This window comes from Beta vulgaris, chromosome 6 (genome assembly GCF_026745355.1).
Source record: "Beta vulgaris subsp. vulgaris cultivar EL10 chromosome 6, EL10.2, whole genome shotgun sequence".
NCBI lineage: Eukaryota > Viridiplantae > Streptophyta > Magnoliopsida > Caryophyllales > Amaranthaceae > Beta > Beta vulgaris.
In genome coordinates, this window is record NC_079207.1 from 14,795,636 (window position 1) to 14,811,356 (window position 15,721).

A 15,721-nucleotide genomic window follows, 5' to 3' on the forward strand; every position below is an offset into this window, starting at 1 on the left:
TGTTTACGAACATCAACTTCTTATATAAATTTTTACTAATACCTACTTAGAGATACTAATTAAATATGTACGCTGAATACTCTGCAAAATTAGGTAGGCAAGATATAGAAAAAAAAGTACAAGGGAAACACTATTTTCTTTTTTTTTGGACAAAAAGGGGAACACTATTTTCTAATATAGTGACACTTATTTTTCATAGTCACCATTTCTTGCATTAATTTTGCCATGATAAAACTAAACCCTTATAACATATTTTTTTCGTCATATAGTCATCCTCTACAACCTATAATTGCTTATCTTTTATTTTATATTACCTCCGTTTCTTAACAAGTGCGACACTTTTCTTATTTAGAATGAGGAATGATAAATGTCTAATTGGTAGACATTTATCAAACATCTAACATCCATGTGGTAGCACACAAGTGGGTGTAAAGGAATTTGTGGTAGCATACATGTCATGTTGTCATTTGTCCAAAAAATATTACTTTTGCAATTTTCAAATTTGTATATCTCAAATATTATATTTTTAAAAAATTTAAAAATTTAAAAATATACCAATATTCATATATTTTTATTCTCTACAAATAGACATTCATTTTGATATAATTTCATCATATTTTTATTTTTCCCTTCTCTAACTAATATTTAGATATATATAGAAAAAATAATATAAACATTATTTGTTTATACAGAAACAACATATGTTGTGTACACAAACAACATATAGTGTTTGTGTATAAATAGATAGTGTTTATATTATAATGGTTAGAACAGGGTAAAATAAAATTTGATGAAAAATTATATTAATATAGATGTCTATTTGTAGAGAATAAAAATATATAAATATTGATATATTTTTTATTTCCTTAAAAAATATATTTTTTGAGATATACAAATTTCAAATTGCAAAAGTAATATTTTCTGGACAAATAGCAGCATGACATGTGTGCTACTTGTGTGCTGCCACATGAATGTTAGATGTTTCTAAATCTCTACCGGTTAGAGATTTACCATGGCTCATTTAGAATAGTCACAATAAGTGCAACCAAGATTAAAGTGGTAAAAAAAAAGTAAAATATTATTACAAATACGCCACCAAAAAGCAAGAAGGGACCACAACTTTTTTGGTTAATCACTTGAATAACTCTACTTCATTGTGGCCTCAAGTCCCCAATTATCGCTCGCCACATTCCTTGGTATTCCACCACCCTCTCTATGTTGCACTTATTAAGAAACAAAGGACGTATATTTTTTTTTTTGACATAGTGACCCTTATTATAAGTCATATGTGCTATGATTAGGTCTACACTAAATTTTGTTTTTTTTTTCATATAAGTTGTTTTTGTTCTTATTTTTGTTGGTCACCAATAATTGAGTATCCAATGTTATATTTTATTTTTTAGATACTATTATCTTATCCTCGTATTATTTTTAATCGTTATGTTTTAACTTACTGATTATTAAATCATGTATTAAAAAATTTCAAATAAATGTTGTATATTAATTTCTAGATGATGTATAATAGTTTATAAATGTTGTATTAGAATACTTGAAATTTACATAAAAGGCTCGTGATATGCTTTTGATTAAGGTATATCAGTTTGAGATTGTGTAAAACTTTAGCCTAGCCAACCTCAACACCTAAACCAATGACGGCTTTTCGAACACAACAAGGTATTAGGCGTGGTGGTGTCCCAGACTATTAATATTTTCATGTTAAAATAATAGCATCTAAGGTTGTATTGTTTATTAGTTAGAAGTTAGAACTTTATTGTATTAACTTGAGGTCAAGTAGTCGAATCTTATACGGAACATGTTTCTAATTTTTAAAAATGTATGTTGATGACATGAAACGAAACAACTAAATGGATAGTACCGCATAATGTGCAAACTAAACTTGCTTAAAAACGATTTTTCATATATTTATATAGATTAGAGGTTAACACCCGCTACTCTGCAACATATATCCTGTCACAATGAACCCACTCTTATGAAAAGAACGTTGATAGGTCGAATTATAGGAAAAAAAAATCAATTGAAAGATTGTGGAAACGTAGGAATTTGAACAACTTTCTGTTGTTGGAACTTGGAACCCCCTCTCGCTATCAAAGAACCTATTAAAAGCTCTAAAATCCAGTCTTCAAGATTGATGCTTATGGGAATAATATATTTTTCTAGTATGATTATTGCCTTTTGGATTAGGTGAAGAAGAGTGAGGATAGGAGATTACAAGAAGCATATGGATCACTTTGCAATCCAAAATTCCAAATGGTTGGAATAAGATTAACGCTATAAGAGAGTGTGATTTGTCGTGTGATTAATGAACGTTCTTTTCGCAAAATTGTAAAAAACGATGAAATAAACAAAGACTGTATAAGAAAAATTTTTATGAGAAAAAGTTTTTTGGCCCAATAAAAAGAAAAATCTCAACTTTGCGCACTATAATAACCCAACAACTCTGTTAGAAACTACTATAAATAGCTCGAGTTCTCCAACAATAATTCTAATTGTTCTACTCAGATTTCACTTGGAGTTTCTTCTTTTCTCTCTTTGTTCACTCAAAGCCTCACTTACACAAGGATTCACTCAAACTTCCTTAACCCAAACCTGTAATGCAGAATAGTAGAATAGTACTAATTGGAATAAGAACAAGTATGGTAAAGGAATAATGGAACTACAACATTGAGGTGGTACTGACATTCTACTTAAGGATGACAATCCAATCCGGTTTCGACCCTCTCTAATATAAATTTTTTGAGTTGACTCTAACAAAAAAAACAATTTGAATCTAACTCCATTTAAAATGCCCGACTCCGAATTAGAGGAGCGTCGAAGTTGGATCTAATTACCCTCAATCCAATCCGATTCGAAAATTCATTTTTTCAAAAACCTCAATCCGAATCCAACCCAAACACATTTCGAATCCGATCTGAGTAACTGATTCGGATTGGATTAGATTGGATATCAGATTTTATTCGAATAACTTTCACCTATAATGATGGCTTGCTTGGATTTCTCATGTGAGGAGCTTGAAAGGAGGGGGGGGGGGAGATTTGGAGATGACGATTGGAATACTGGGGCAAGAGTTTTGGTTTTTCTTCTCTCTCTTTAGAATTCTCTTGCATCTTTTGTTTCTCTCGCATCTTATTTAGCAAGTTATTTAACATAGTTCTTGTGAGCAACAACTTTGTTGTTTTTCTTCTTTGTATAACGAAAATATATTTTGTACAACCTGTGCTTAAGTGTAGGGTCAGAATATTGCTTTTAAAAAAGTGCAAACACACTTATAATAACATTTTTGAGACCTTTATTATTATAAAGTTCTAATATAATTGAAATAATAGAAGATGAAAATATAACACACTCCCTTCAAAAAAAAAATAACACACATAAAATAAAGAAACCTATCCCTAAAAATTACATGAGAATTCACCCGGATCAAGAAAATAGTTTACAATTAATGAAATGGGAGAAAAGAGAGGCAAAACATGTTAATTAGTAAGTACTCCCTCCGTCTTTTATTAGTTTACCCCTTTCTTTGGGGCACATTTGCCGAGTAACTAATTTGAATCTTAATATCTCTAATTTTCGATAAGCAAAAATTACAAAAAGTTGATATTTGGATAATACACATTGAGACGAATCCAACAAGATCTCACATGACTATATTTTTCCTTAAATACAAATTACAAAAGATAGTCAAAGTCATGTATGTGAATAGTGTCAAAAGTCAAAAGGGGTAAACTAATAAAAGACGGAGGGAGTAGTAACTACTACTAATATCATTCGTATAAAAGAAGGGCAAGACATGTTATTTGAGAGAAGCAGCGAATCTACCCTAATTGTCTTTTTTTTTTTGCCTTCTATAATAAAGCAACCCTCACATTTGAAATTTTGAATCCCTTCCATTTTTTTTTTCTTTCTACAGAAAAGAATCTTTCAAGTTTCATATGTACAACTTCATCTTACCCTAATTGCACAACAAGAACTAATTCAACCCAACAAAGAAATCGAAACAACAATTCAAATTCTCACTGCAACTGAGAAAGAAATTCCCAGAAATTAAAAGTATAATAACATGAAGGATGAAGATTCTCTCCCACCAACAACGTCAAACACAACCTCATGAATAGCAACATCCGCTGCTTCATCAAATAAGAAAGACACCTCCAATGTGAGTCTTTTCGGTAAAGGGCGGTACAAATTCTGGGTATTGGAAGCCATTTTATTGCTCTCCGGTGGTTCGCCGGTAATCTTAACCGTCTTTCCGACGACTTCGACACTCCTTTGAGGGACGATCTCGATGTTATAGAACACCCTTTTCTCTCTCCTCGATTTCTGAATCTGGGTTGGTGTTAATTTTAGTGGGTTTTGATTATTGTAGGAGATGGAGGAGAGAGAAAAAGTGGTGAAGTATATGTGGGATGTTTACATTAATATGATGTAGAACTCAGGGAGCTAACTAGGTGAAGAATAGAAAGTAGCCTCGAGGGTTCAACATTCAACCATGGGAGATATAGAAAGATAAGAGAGATAGAGACAGAGAGAGATAATAGGAGATGATTGTGTTTGAGTTGTTATTAATTCCAGAATGATCCTTGTAATTGGATGTTTACAGCTATTTATAGACAATAGCAGATAACAACTATAACAACTTCTAACAACTTTAACAAACTCCAAACAACATTATGCTGTAACTAACTTTCCCGCCTAAAAATGGGTTTACAACAATCTCTTTATATTTCACACTATATCATATCTCCTCCCTTAAAACAGACTTGTCCTCAAGGCTGTACAGGAAAATCTGGAAATTGAGCTTCAAATATTGTAGCAAAAACCCAACTAGCATCACTGATGGGTTGTCCTTCCCACTGGACTAAGTATTGAACTTCTGCAACATTCTGCCTCTTTACAACTCTTCTATCCAGAATGGCCAAAGGAAGAAGGGTCTGGTCAGCTGCTGTACCTTGTAACCATGTAGGAATATGAGCTGAAGTAGGAAGAAGCCCCTTAAAGGCTTTGAGCTGGGAAACATGAAACACATTGTGGATTTTGACTGAAGTAGGGAAGTTCAACTTGTAAGCAACTGCCCCAACTGTATCTTCCACTTGAAATGGCCCATAATACTTGTGAGCTAACTTCTGATTAGCTCTATGATGAACTGAAGTCTGCCTATAGGGCTGTAACTTCAGCCAAACCCAATCACCCACAGCAAAACTTCTTTCAGATCTACCTTTATCAGCTAGCACCTTCATTCTATTTTGAGCTTGAGCCAAGTGTTGTTTCAAACTGGACATCATAGCATTTCTTCTTTGCATAGTTCTATCTACCACTTCATTGGTTGATTCCCCAGGTAAGTAAGGGAGATATATAGGTGCAGGTTGATTATAGACCACCTCATAAGGAGTCATTTGAGTGGCTGTGTGGTAGGTAGTATTATACCACCATTCTGCTAATGGCAACCAAATAGACCACTCTTTAGGATTAGCTCCACACATACAACGTAGATAAGCTTCCAAGCACCTATTTAAGACTTCAGTTTGACCATCAGTTTGGGATGGTAGGCTGAAGAGAGTAAGAGTTGAGTGCCTTGTAAAGTGAAAAGGGCTTGCCAGAATTGACTGATGAAGATCACATCTCTATCACTCACAATACTCTTTGGCCAACCATGGAGTCGAAACACCCCATCTAGGTAAACCTGAGCAACCTCCATAGCAGTGAAAGGATGACCAAGAGCAAAGAAGTGGGCATACTTGCTTAGCCTATCAACAACAACAAAAATGACTTCCTTGCCTTGAGATTTAGGAAGGCCTGTAATGAAATCCATGGAAATGTCAGCCCACACCTCATGAGGGATAGGAAGGGGTTGCAGAAGGCCAGGATAAGCTGAAGGATCATATTTGCTAGCTTGGCAGGTGATGCAATTTCTCACAAAGGAACTCACATCCTTGTGAAGACCTTTCCAAGTAAAGAAAGATTTAAGTCTCTTAATAGTAGCATCTCTCCCAGAATGTCCTCCTTCTGCTGAGCTATGCATCCAAGAGAGCAAGGTTTGTTTAAGCTGACTATCAGGACCAATCATGATTTTACCATGTTTCTTAAGTAATCCCTGATGCAAGGAATACTTAGCAGGTACTGCTTGTTGATTATGCAAAGCCTGCAGCATTGTAGTGAGTGTAGGATCCAACAAGTAGCTTTGTTGTATTAAAACAGGTAGTTCAGATTCAATTAGTTGACAAAGCCATACACATTATTTCACTCCCAGCCACCCTTGATAAAGCATCAGCCACAAGATTGTCTTTGCCAGCCTTATAGTGTATCTCATAATCAAATCCCATAAGCTTGGACAGCCAAAATTGCTGAAAAGGGTGCTAATCTTTTGCTGTAGTAACCACTTTAAACTCTTTTGATCAGTGTGGATAAAGAATTTATGGCCAGTGAGGTACTGTTCCCACTTCTGTACAGCAAAAACAATAGCAAGAAGCTCCTTCTCATAAACAGAGAGTTTCTGCCATTTAGGTCCCAAAGCCCTACTAATAAAAGCTAAGGAGTGTTGCTCTTGCATAAGAACTGCTCCAATTCCCAGATTGGAAGCATCAGTTTCTAAAACAAAAGTTTTAGAAAAATCTGGGACTCCTAGAACTGGTGCTGACACCATAGCTCTTTTCAAGGCTTCAAAGGCTAGCTGAGCATCTTTTGTCCATAAAAACTCCCCTTTTTAAGCAACTGAGTGAGAGGCTTGCTAATGACAGCATAGTTTCTTACAAACTTTCTGTAATATCCAGATAAGCCTAAGAAACTCCTCAGTTCTTTCACAGTTGTAGGAGTAGGCCATTTCTGAATTGCATCAATCTTAGAGGGATCAGTAGACACACCTGCAGCAGAAATAAAATGGCCAAGATATTCTACCTTAGGCACTGCAAATGCACACTTGCTTGGCTTAGCAAACAAATGGTGATGAGTCATCAACTGAAACACAGCCTCCAAATGTTTCCAATGCAGATCCATACTAGAACTGTACACTAGTATATCATCAAAGAAGACTAGAACACACTTTCTCAAGAGTGGTTTAAAAACATGATTCATCCAAGACTGAAATGAAGCAGGAGCATTTGTTAGCCCAAAGGGCATAACAAGGAATTCAAAATGGCCTGAATGTGTCTTAAAGGCTGTTTTATGTACATCATCAGCATGCATCCTAAGTTGGTGATAACCAGATCTTAAATCCAACTTAGTAAACACTACTGCACCTGCTAGTTCATCAATTAACTCCTCCACTACAGGTATAGGGAACTTATCTCTCACTGTTTTGTTGTTAAGTTCCCTATAATCAACACAAAGTCTCCATGTACCATCTTTCTTCCCCACTAGGATCACAGGGCTTGCAAAAGGGCTTGAACTGTCTTGGATAATGCCATTGTCTAACATTTCCTGGATAGTGTTTTCAATGATATCTTTTTGTTTAATTGGATATCTATAGGGCCTAATATTGACAGGTTGCACATTAGGCATCAAAGGAATTTTGTGATCAAAAAGAGGTCTGCTAGGAGGAAGTGCTTTTGGTTCATCAAAAAGAGGCTGGTATTTGGTTAAGAGGAGCTCTAACTCCGGGGGTTTAACTTCCACCTCATGAGCTAAACAAGATATTAAAGAAGTATCATCATTATTACCCAACTTCAAAAAACAAAGATGAATGGAACTTACACCTGTTTGCATGAGTTTTGTCATTGAAGCTCCTGAAACTGTGGCAGGTGCTTTAGGATGGATTCCCCTCAACACATGAAGTGCCCCATTATAAGTAAATTCCATCCTTAATTGCTGGAAATTCCACTTAACAGTTCCTAAAGACTGTAACCACTGCACACCCAAAACCATATCACACCCTCCCAAGGGAATTAACAAAGCATCAGTTTGAAAAGTGGTGTTCTGCAACCTCCACTGAAATCCTTTGCACATGGATTTGCAAGAGAGAGTGTTACCATCTGCCACAGAAACTGACTGACTGGGCATGGAATCAATTTTACACCCTAACTTCATAGCCAAGGATACATCTAAGAAATTATGTGTACTGCCTGAATCAATGAGTATATGAAGTGGTTTTTTCCCAATGTAACCAGTGACCCTCATTGTATTATAAGCTGTATTTCCAAACAAAGCACTCACAGAGATGTTTGGATCTTTTTGAAACATCTCTAATTCATCTTCTACTGTATTAGATAAATCCATAAGTTCCTCTTCTTCTTCTTCACCTAGAATCTCAATAGCAAACAATTAAGTTTGCTTCAGCTGGCATTTATGACCCATCTCATAAGGATTGAGCATCACAGAAGTAACATAGGCCTTTGGCTTGTTTTTCAGCTCTCTCTGCAGGTGTAAGATATCTAGTAGGTCTGTAATTTCTTGTGGAAGAATGATTGTGGGGGTTAGGGACAGAAGGGGTAGGAAGCAAGGCTGATTTGTTGTAGGTAGGATTAGGCAAATTTAAAGGTTTTTGTGGTTGGAAATTGGATTTGGGCTGAAATCTTGTGGTCTGAATGCTTTCATGTTGTAACCTGGCATACTCAACAGCAGCATTCAAGCTAGTAGGTTTAAAAGCTTTGACAAAAGGTTTCAGATTAGGCTTTAATCCTCCAATAAAACTATCAAGAAAATACTGTTCAGGCAATAGAGGGTTCCTTTGCAGCATCAACCCTTTCAAATTCTCAAAAGCATCTAAGTAATCATCAATAGTGCCAGTCTGATTCAATTTGTTAAATTCCTCAACTACATTACCACCAATTTCCTCCTTAAACCTAGCACATAAATCCACCACCAAATCCTCCCATTCTACACTTCTTCTAACAGCAATATAACTGTTAAACCATGATTCAGCTTTACCCACCAAATACAAACTAGCTAGATCAACTTTCTGGTTATCTAAAATTTTGCATAGTGAAAAATATTTCATGCATTTCTTGATCCAAATACGAGGATTTGCACCTCCAAAAACTGGAAACTCAATTTTAGGAACAAAACCCAATGATTTACCTCCATTAGAAACATTTGATTCTGTCGAATCTTCCTTCTCCTTGTCACGTTCTTGCAACAATTTCAACATTTCTTCCATTTGTGAAGATTGAGTGGCCATTCTTTGCTCCAATTCAAGAAGGCGAGTCTCCATAATTTGTAATTGAGGTACTGTAACTTTGCGAGGCGCCAGATTATCTCAGAATTGAGATAGAATGGTAGAAAATGGTTGAGGTTAGGAGCGTACAGCTCTGATACCAATGATGTAGAACTCAGGGAGCTAACTAGGTGAAGAATAGAAAGTAGCCTCGAGGGTTCAACATTCAACCATGGGAGATATAGAAAGATAAGAGAGATAGAGACAGAGAGAGATAATAGGAGATGATTGTGTTTGAGTTGTTATTAATTCCAGAATGATCCTTGTAATTGGATGTTTACAGCTATTTATATACAATAGCAGATAACAACTATAACAACTTCTAACAACTTTAACAAACTCCAAACAACATTATGCTGTAACTAACTTTCCCGCCTAAAAATGGGTTTACAACAATCTCTTTATATTTCACACTATATCATAATATTCACCGGATGAAATTGCCAAGGTTTCTGGGGTTCGTGAGGCTGCTATTAATGGGATTGCTAAGATGCATGTCGATTCGGTCTATTGATCTTGATCCACCTCCTATTCAGTTGACGGTTAGTATTTGCATCTTGATACTGTTATTGTGTGTTTTTCTCTGTTTTTCTTGTGTTGTTAGGCTAAGTATTATTACTAAATGGGTGACTGGAATATGGGTTGATGAATATTAAATCATTTATGGTAGTTCTTAGTTAAGATGTGTGTACAGTAAGAGGTGATAATCTATCCTAGAGTTGTCTAGTTGTATATGTTACTTATATTTGTGCTGTTGTGTGGAATTGTGGATTGGGAGTTTAGATAGTGGTGGGGGTTATGGCAGTGTAGGGTGGTTAATTCATTGAAATTTTGTATCAGGAAATTCACATTTTAATGGTACATATTATTGATGGTTACGTGGAACTGGATGTGGAAGAATTTAGCCTGAGATGTTCGCCACAAGGCAAATTTAATGAATTTTTTGAATAGTTAGGATGGAATCTCATGTGGGTTTAACCGTATAAGTCAATTTCAGGTTCAAATTAGGAAGTCGAAGAATTTTGCATGAGTTGTTTGCCACAAAACAAAGTTGACGAGTTTATTGAGTAGTTAGGATGAAATGTGATGTGGGTTTAAGTCAATTTTCATGCTCAAATTATTGGGTAAGTGCTGTGATCACCCTAAACCACCTGTGCTGGTGACTTACAAGCAAAAAGAAATGATGCTGAACTCAAATTATTGTGTTTTTCTCTGTTTTTCTTGTGTTGTTATGCTAAGTATTATTGCTTTTGATGACTTTCTCATCATTGCTTATGAAGGTCGGGGATGATAATGTATAAAGTAACTATATTGTGGCCTGCAGATCATTCTAGTAAATCAGATAGTTATCATTCATTAGTTGACGCTTAACAATTAAGTTAATTGTTTTAAGTTAAGCTATATAATCCACTTTGGCTCATGCAACCGACCGCATTTTATGGGATCTAGGTTGTGCTCTTTGGCGTATTGGATACAAAGGTCTACTGACCTATTTTCAATATCTTAGACTCTTGGAGAATCTTGTCCTTAATCTAATATTAAGGGCATGTGCCGTGAAGAATAATATGCAAATTTGGATTATGGATAATTTATGTGATTGCTATGCTTGGTGTGGGGGTGTAAGTTCCAGTAAATCCTGAAGCTTGATTTAACTGCATAATTCTTTAGTGGTGTCAAAATCTTGAATCATGACAAATTTGGTCATAAAGAAGGTTGATTTTGATAAATTCTAAATTTATCCTTTTTAGAGAACCCATTATATAGCCATGCTAAGAGAGGAATACTTTCGATGTGGGTGTATATGTAGGATGCCAGGATTTGAGAGTGCTATGTGCCTATGGCAACATTTTCTTGGGTTTATTAGGAGGAGTTGGTTATGTATTGGCCTCCATGTTCACGTCTTTTAGTCAATAATATGTTAAGGAGTCTACGTTTGTTTGGGGGGTAACTCCTATTTTCCATTAGTACCTTATTCATACGTTTATCAACCGCAGGAAAATGTAATTGGTCAAAGTAAGTGAAAGGATAAAATGATCTATTTAGGTAAACATCAATTCTTGGCAAGTTTAGGCTCTAAAAAGTAACATCAAAATCATAAAGAAAATAATATTGAGTGTCTGTACTATCTCTTAAACGTGAAGGCTCTTTTGTTGTTCCATCTGTTTTTCTGCTTGTACAACCTTGTTTCAAGGGGGGTTATAAGTTGTGGACATATCCTGATGGAAATTTTATTTGTTTGTCTATAATATAAAGGGTAACTCAGTGGCTTGTTATTGTTCATATCTTTCTCGTAGAGATAAGCTGTGCACTTGTACCTTTGTAGAGCACCTAGAAGATGAAAAGAAGTATCGAAAGCTACCTGATGCCATGGAAATAGTTGGATTGCTTTCCTTGAGCTTCTTTCTTCTGTAATACCATGTTTTCTATAGCTGCTTAATTATCAAATCAAGTTGAAAATAGATTTTAGCTTAAGCACGTTGATGATGGATTGATGATGATACTGCTCTTTTGGATGTGACTTGTTTCTCCTACAAATCTTCTGATGGATTAATCTGTTTGTGAAATTATCATCGCAGTTTATTGAAGAAAAGGGTGTCACCATCTGCCAGCAAAGCAGCTTGGGGGAGTGGATACCCGTGAAGTTTCTCGTGTTGCTCTTGAGCTTGGTTCATGAGCTTGAAATTGTGCAGCTAAGCACTGATAATTACTTTAAAGCAGAACTTAAAGCTGGTTCAAAAGCCGAGTTGAATGCCTTAGTACATACGATCTGTCATGTTGCTGAAAAATTTGCTAACGTTTTACTAATCATATTGGTAATAGATTCCATATTATTTTATGGACTATATGTACTGTTTGTGTTTGAGCACTACAATTCTACAAGTCATACCTAATATTGGATATCTCTGTCTTAAGTGCAGGATAAGTTGATCTCTTATTCTGAATCGTCTTGTTCAATATTCTGGTCTCATGCTGCAGTGGACACTAGACTACCTGGTTCTGTAACTGGAAAGTTAGGGGGCCCTAGTCGACGGAGACTATCTTCTCCTGTGACAGCTCTTGTCTTGCAAGCTGTATTCTCTCTTTGCTTTTGTACTCTCTTTATTTGTTGATAATTTTGCTTTTTATACTCTATGGTGCATATTTTCTATGCTTTTGCATTTGCACCCTCCCATGCTGTCTCCCCGTAGGGTGCGTGTTTTATCTACCCTGGAAAGTTTGTTTAGTAAGCTAGTTGTCAACCTTTTATTGCATGGATCTCGGCAATTAAACCCTTATCTGGCAAGTATCTTTGAGACTTTGACTACATGAGAAAAGAGATTAAAAGGACATGTGCTTGTTGTGCAATGTCAAAGTCTACCAAATGCAACTGATAGTTCTATCCACATCAGAGTAAGAGATTTATATGCAAATTCTGTTGGTAATTTGGGTTGTGGATACCGCAGCTCATGTTTGTCTATTATCTGGTCAAAGTGTGTGGTGATTATGTGCTTGTGCAGCTTAAGGTTTCATTGCTATTGCTTAACTCATCATAAGGTTCATAGTCTTGTGAAGGTTCAGCATCTAATTCCTTTTCTCGATGTGTTGACAAATTGTGTCTGTGAAAACTGTTGCAACTGTCTCATCATGGTGCAAACATCTCAAAGACAGTGCTAGACTCAATATTGCTTGCAGTTTCTTCTGGAAATTCTTTGACAAGGTTGTTTCCTCAGCCATCAGTGACTCTGAGGTATGGTAAAATTTCCAAAATAGTTTTCACAAGATGTGTTTTTCTTAAGTTTAATAGTTGGAGTGTTGACCTTAACTCGAACTCCAAGATTTCTATAAATTCTAGGAGGTGCTATATAACCATTAACCATATTTCTAAAGGGAATTGGATCCTCTCCTGTTCTTTAGTTGAGGGATGGTTGGCACCTGGCAATGTGGCATAGTTGGTTGTAAATAGGATGGTGATTTTGTTTCTCTCCTCTCTCCTCTCACCTTCTTTGTGAGGTACACAACAATCTTTGAACTTCATCGCTGCAACCGTCCCAAAATATATTCCTTTTCCATAGTCTTACCATAAAACCACCATTATCAACCAGCAAAGTAGTACCGTCACTGTCCATGGTGGCACAAAGCCGTTGCAATCTTATGAAAAACCCTAAAAAAATAGTGAACCTTTATGGATAATAGGTGAATTTTAGTTTTTAGAGCTGAAAACTATGTCCATTATAGTGAGTGAGATCGAATGAGGAGAGAGGAAAATAATCTTAAATAACTGAAGAGTCTGTATTTGAGTTATCACTGGATAGCATCAAAAGGTTTTCACTAGCTGGGCTGTTGGGAAAGGTGGACAAGGAAAAAGAGAAGAATTAAAACGTTGGATAGTACTGCCAAAGGATCTCTTATTCTTTGAAAACCAGTGCCAAAGCAGTATTACACTTATTGTTACAATTCTCAAATTAAATGTTTTAGCTTTTAGTGATAAATCTTTGTTGATTTCTTCAAAGATGGTTCGTTTACTAACATAAAGTTTTCCTATTTATTCAAGTAGAAAACATTACTTGAAATTGAGTGCAATATTATAGAAGCATCAGGCTAGATCCTTGTGATCAGGTATATAACTGATCGTCTGATGAATAATTCTTTAACGAAAGTTCTAAGTCTTACCATGCACTCTATCATATATGCCTTCTGTTTTTTTATTCCACTCACTACCTTTGATGTCTTCAATCAGACTAGTGCGGAGATTTATCTGGCTGCTTATGAAGCTCTGAGTTTTGCTCTTAAAGCTTCTGTCCCCATGATTTCTTCTTCAGCTGTCAATTGCATTCAAGACATGAGTAATTCGTCAGATCCAGTGGCGACAAATAGGCCTTTTCTTGATTCCATGACTATAAGATTTCTCAATCATATAAATGGTTTCCTTGCTGTCCAGCAATTAGCACGGACAAGGAGGGCGGCATCAATGACCTGGAAGGTATTCCCCTATGTACTTTGTACTTTTTGACTTTGCTACCTCTTCTTAGCCCCCTTTTTTTTTTGTCTTCAAAAGTAATAAAGAGGCATATAGAAAGACACCAAGGAGGGTAAAGGACAAAATCACATGCTGTTGAATACCAAGAGGAAATCTATCCACAAATACAAGAAAAGTCAAATTATCTCTTTGGCCTTTTCGATTTCTATACTTTGAAACTGCATTTCAGGCATGGGACTATTGTTTGAATAACCTTGTACTTATGGCCATAATCTCTGTATTTGCAGTCAAGTGAACAACTGACCATGGTCACAGTAACAGGACCAAAGTCCAACTCAAAGGCAAATATTTAAGTTGATTTATTTACGGACAAGCAACAACTGTTTGTTAGATGTAATTCACAATATTTGCACTTAGCCTTTTCAAAGAACCCATTATATAGCCATGCAAAAAGAGGAATACTTTCGATGTGGGTGAGAGTGCTATGTGCCTATGGTAACATTTTCTTGGGTTTATTAGGAGGAGTTGGTTATGTATTGGCCTCCATGTTCATGTCTTTTAGTCAATAATATGTTAAGGAGTCTACTTATTTGGGGGGTAACTCTTATTTTCCATTAGTACCTTATTTATACGTTTATCAACAGCAGGAAAATGTAATTGGTCAAAGTAAGTGAAAGGATAAAATGATCTATTTAAGTAAACATCAATTCTTGGCAAGTTTAGGCTCTAAAAAGTAACATCAAAATCATAAAGAAAATAATAATGAGTGTCAATACACCATCAAGGTTTTTGGAATGGATTATTGGTCAATATTATCTAAGATAAAAACATTGAGGCTTGAACTTAGATGGTTCACATAAACATATAGGAAAAGAAAGCCTCACAGTGACATCATGATTCTTCTACTTGCTTTATATGTTCTTTCTTTTTTGGGTCAATTGGAAGTTTTGGGTTTTCAACTTGCAAATTTATTGGGTAATTTGCACTTAGCAATTAATAGTTTGCACTTAGTAAAGGGTAGAGGGTAGAGGGGTAAGGGGGTAGGAGGTAAGGGTAGAGGGGGTAAGGAGGTAGGAGTGGGTAGGTGTTAGGGGTAGGAGGGTAGTAGAGGGGGTAGGAGGGTAAGGGATAGATGGTAGGGGGTACCAAGTAGAGGGTAGAAGTAGGTAGGGGTAGGGAGTAGGTGTTAGGGGTAGGAGGAAGGGGTAGGTAGGGGTAGAAGGAGGGTGGTTGGTAGTGTAGGGGGTGGGGGTAGGAGGGTAAGGGGTAGGAGGCAGAAGAGTAGGGGTAGGAGGAGGTAGGGGGTAGGAGGAGGTATGAGTAGGGGCGGGGTGTAGGAGGGTTAGGGGTAGGGTAGGGTAGGGTAGGGAGGGTTAGGGGGTAGGGGTAGGAGTAGGAGGAGGGGGTAGGGGTAGGAGGGTAGTGTAGGGGGTAGAGGGGGGTAGAGGGTATGGGGTAGGGTAGAGGGGGTAGGGAGGGTAGAAGGGTAGGAGGGTAGGGTAGGGGGTAGAGGGTAGGGGGAGGGTAGAGGGGAGGTAAGGAGGGTAGGGTAGGAGGGTAGAGGGGAGGTAAGGAGGGTAGGGTAGGAGGTAGGGTAGAGG

At 36.5% G+C, this 15,721-nt stretch overlaps 3 protein-coding genes across 3 annotated transcripts; 2 read left to right on the plus strand and 1 right to left on the minus strand.

The window, feature by feature from the left end:
- Window positions 1-6,681: 6,681 nt before the first annotated feature.
- On the minus strand, window positions 6,682-9,160 carry LOC125498867 (uncharacterized). The gene is made up of 2 exons (XM_048647172.1): window positions 8,335-9,160; window positions 6,682-8,249 (listed from the first exon to the last, which is right to left on the minus strand). The coding sequence occupies exons 1-2, from the start codon at window positions 9,158-9,160 to the stop codon at window positions 6,682-6,684; spliced, it is 2,394 nt and encodes a 797-aa protein (XP_048503129.1).
- Window positions 9,161-9,626: 466 nt separating this feature from the next.
- LOC125498188 (uncharacterized) lies at window positions 9,627-14,019 on the plus strand. Its single transcript, XM_057396006.1, has 4 exons — window positions 9,627-9,705; window positions 11,740-11,976; window positions 12,082-12,890; window positions 13,881-14,019. Exons 1-3 carry the CDS (start codon window positions 9,640-9,642, stop codon window positions 12,271-12,273), a joined length of 495 nt encoding a protein of 164 aa, XP_057251989.1. The 5' UTR covers window positions 9,627-9,639; the 3' UTR covers window positions 12,274-12,890; window positions 13,881-14,019.
- LOC130591981 (uncharacterized) lies at window positions 12,902-14,533 on the plus strand. The gene is made up of 2 exons (XM_057396007.1): window positions 12,902-14,123; window positions 14,408-14,533. The coding sequence occupies exons 1-2, from the start codon at window positions 13,779-13,781 to the stop codon at window positions 14,471-14,473; spliced, it is 411 nt and encodes a 136-aa protein (XP_057251990.1). The 5' UTR covers window positions 12,902-13,778; the 3' UTR covers window positions 14,474-14,533.
- Window positions 14,534-15,721: the final 1,188 nt, after the last annotated feature.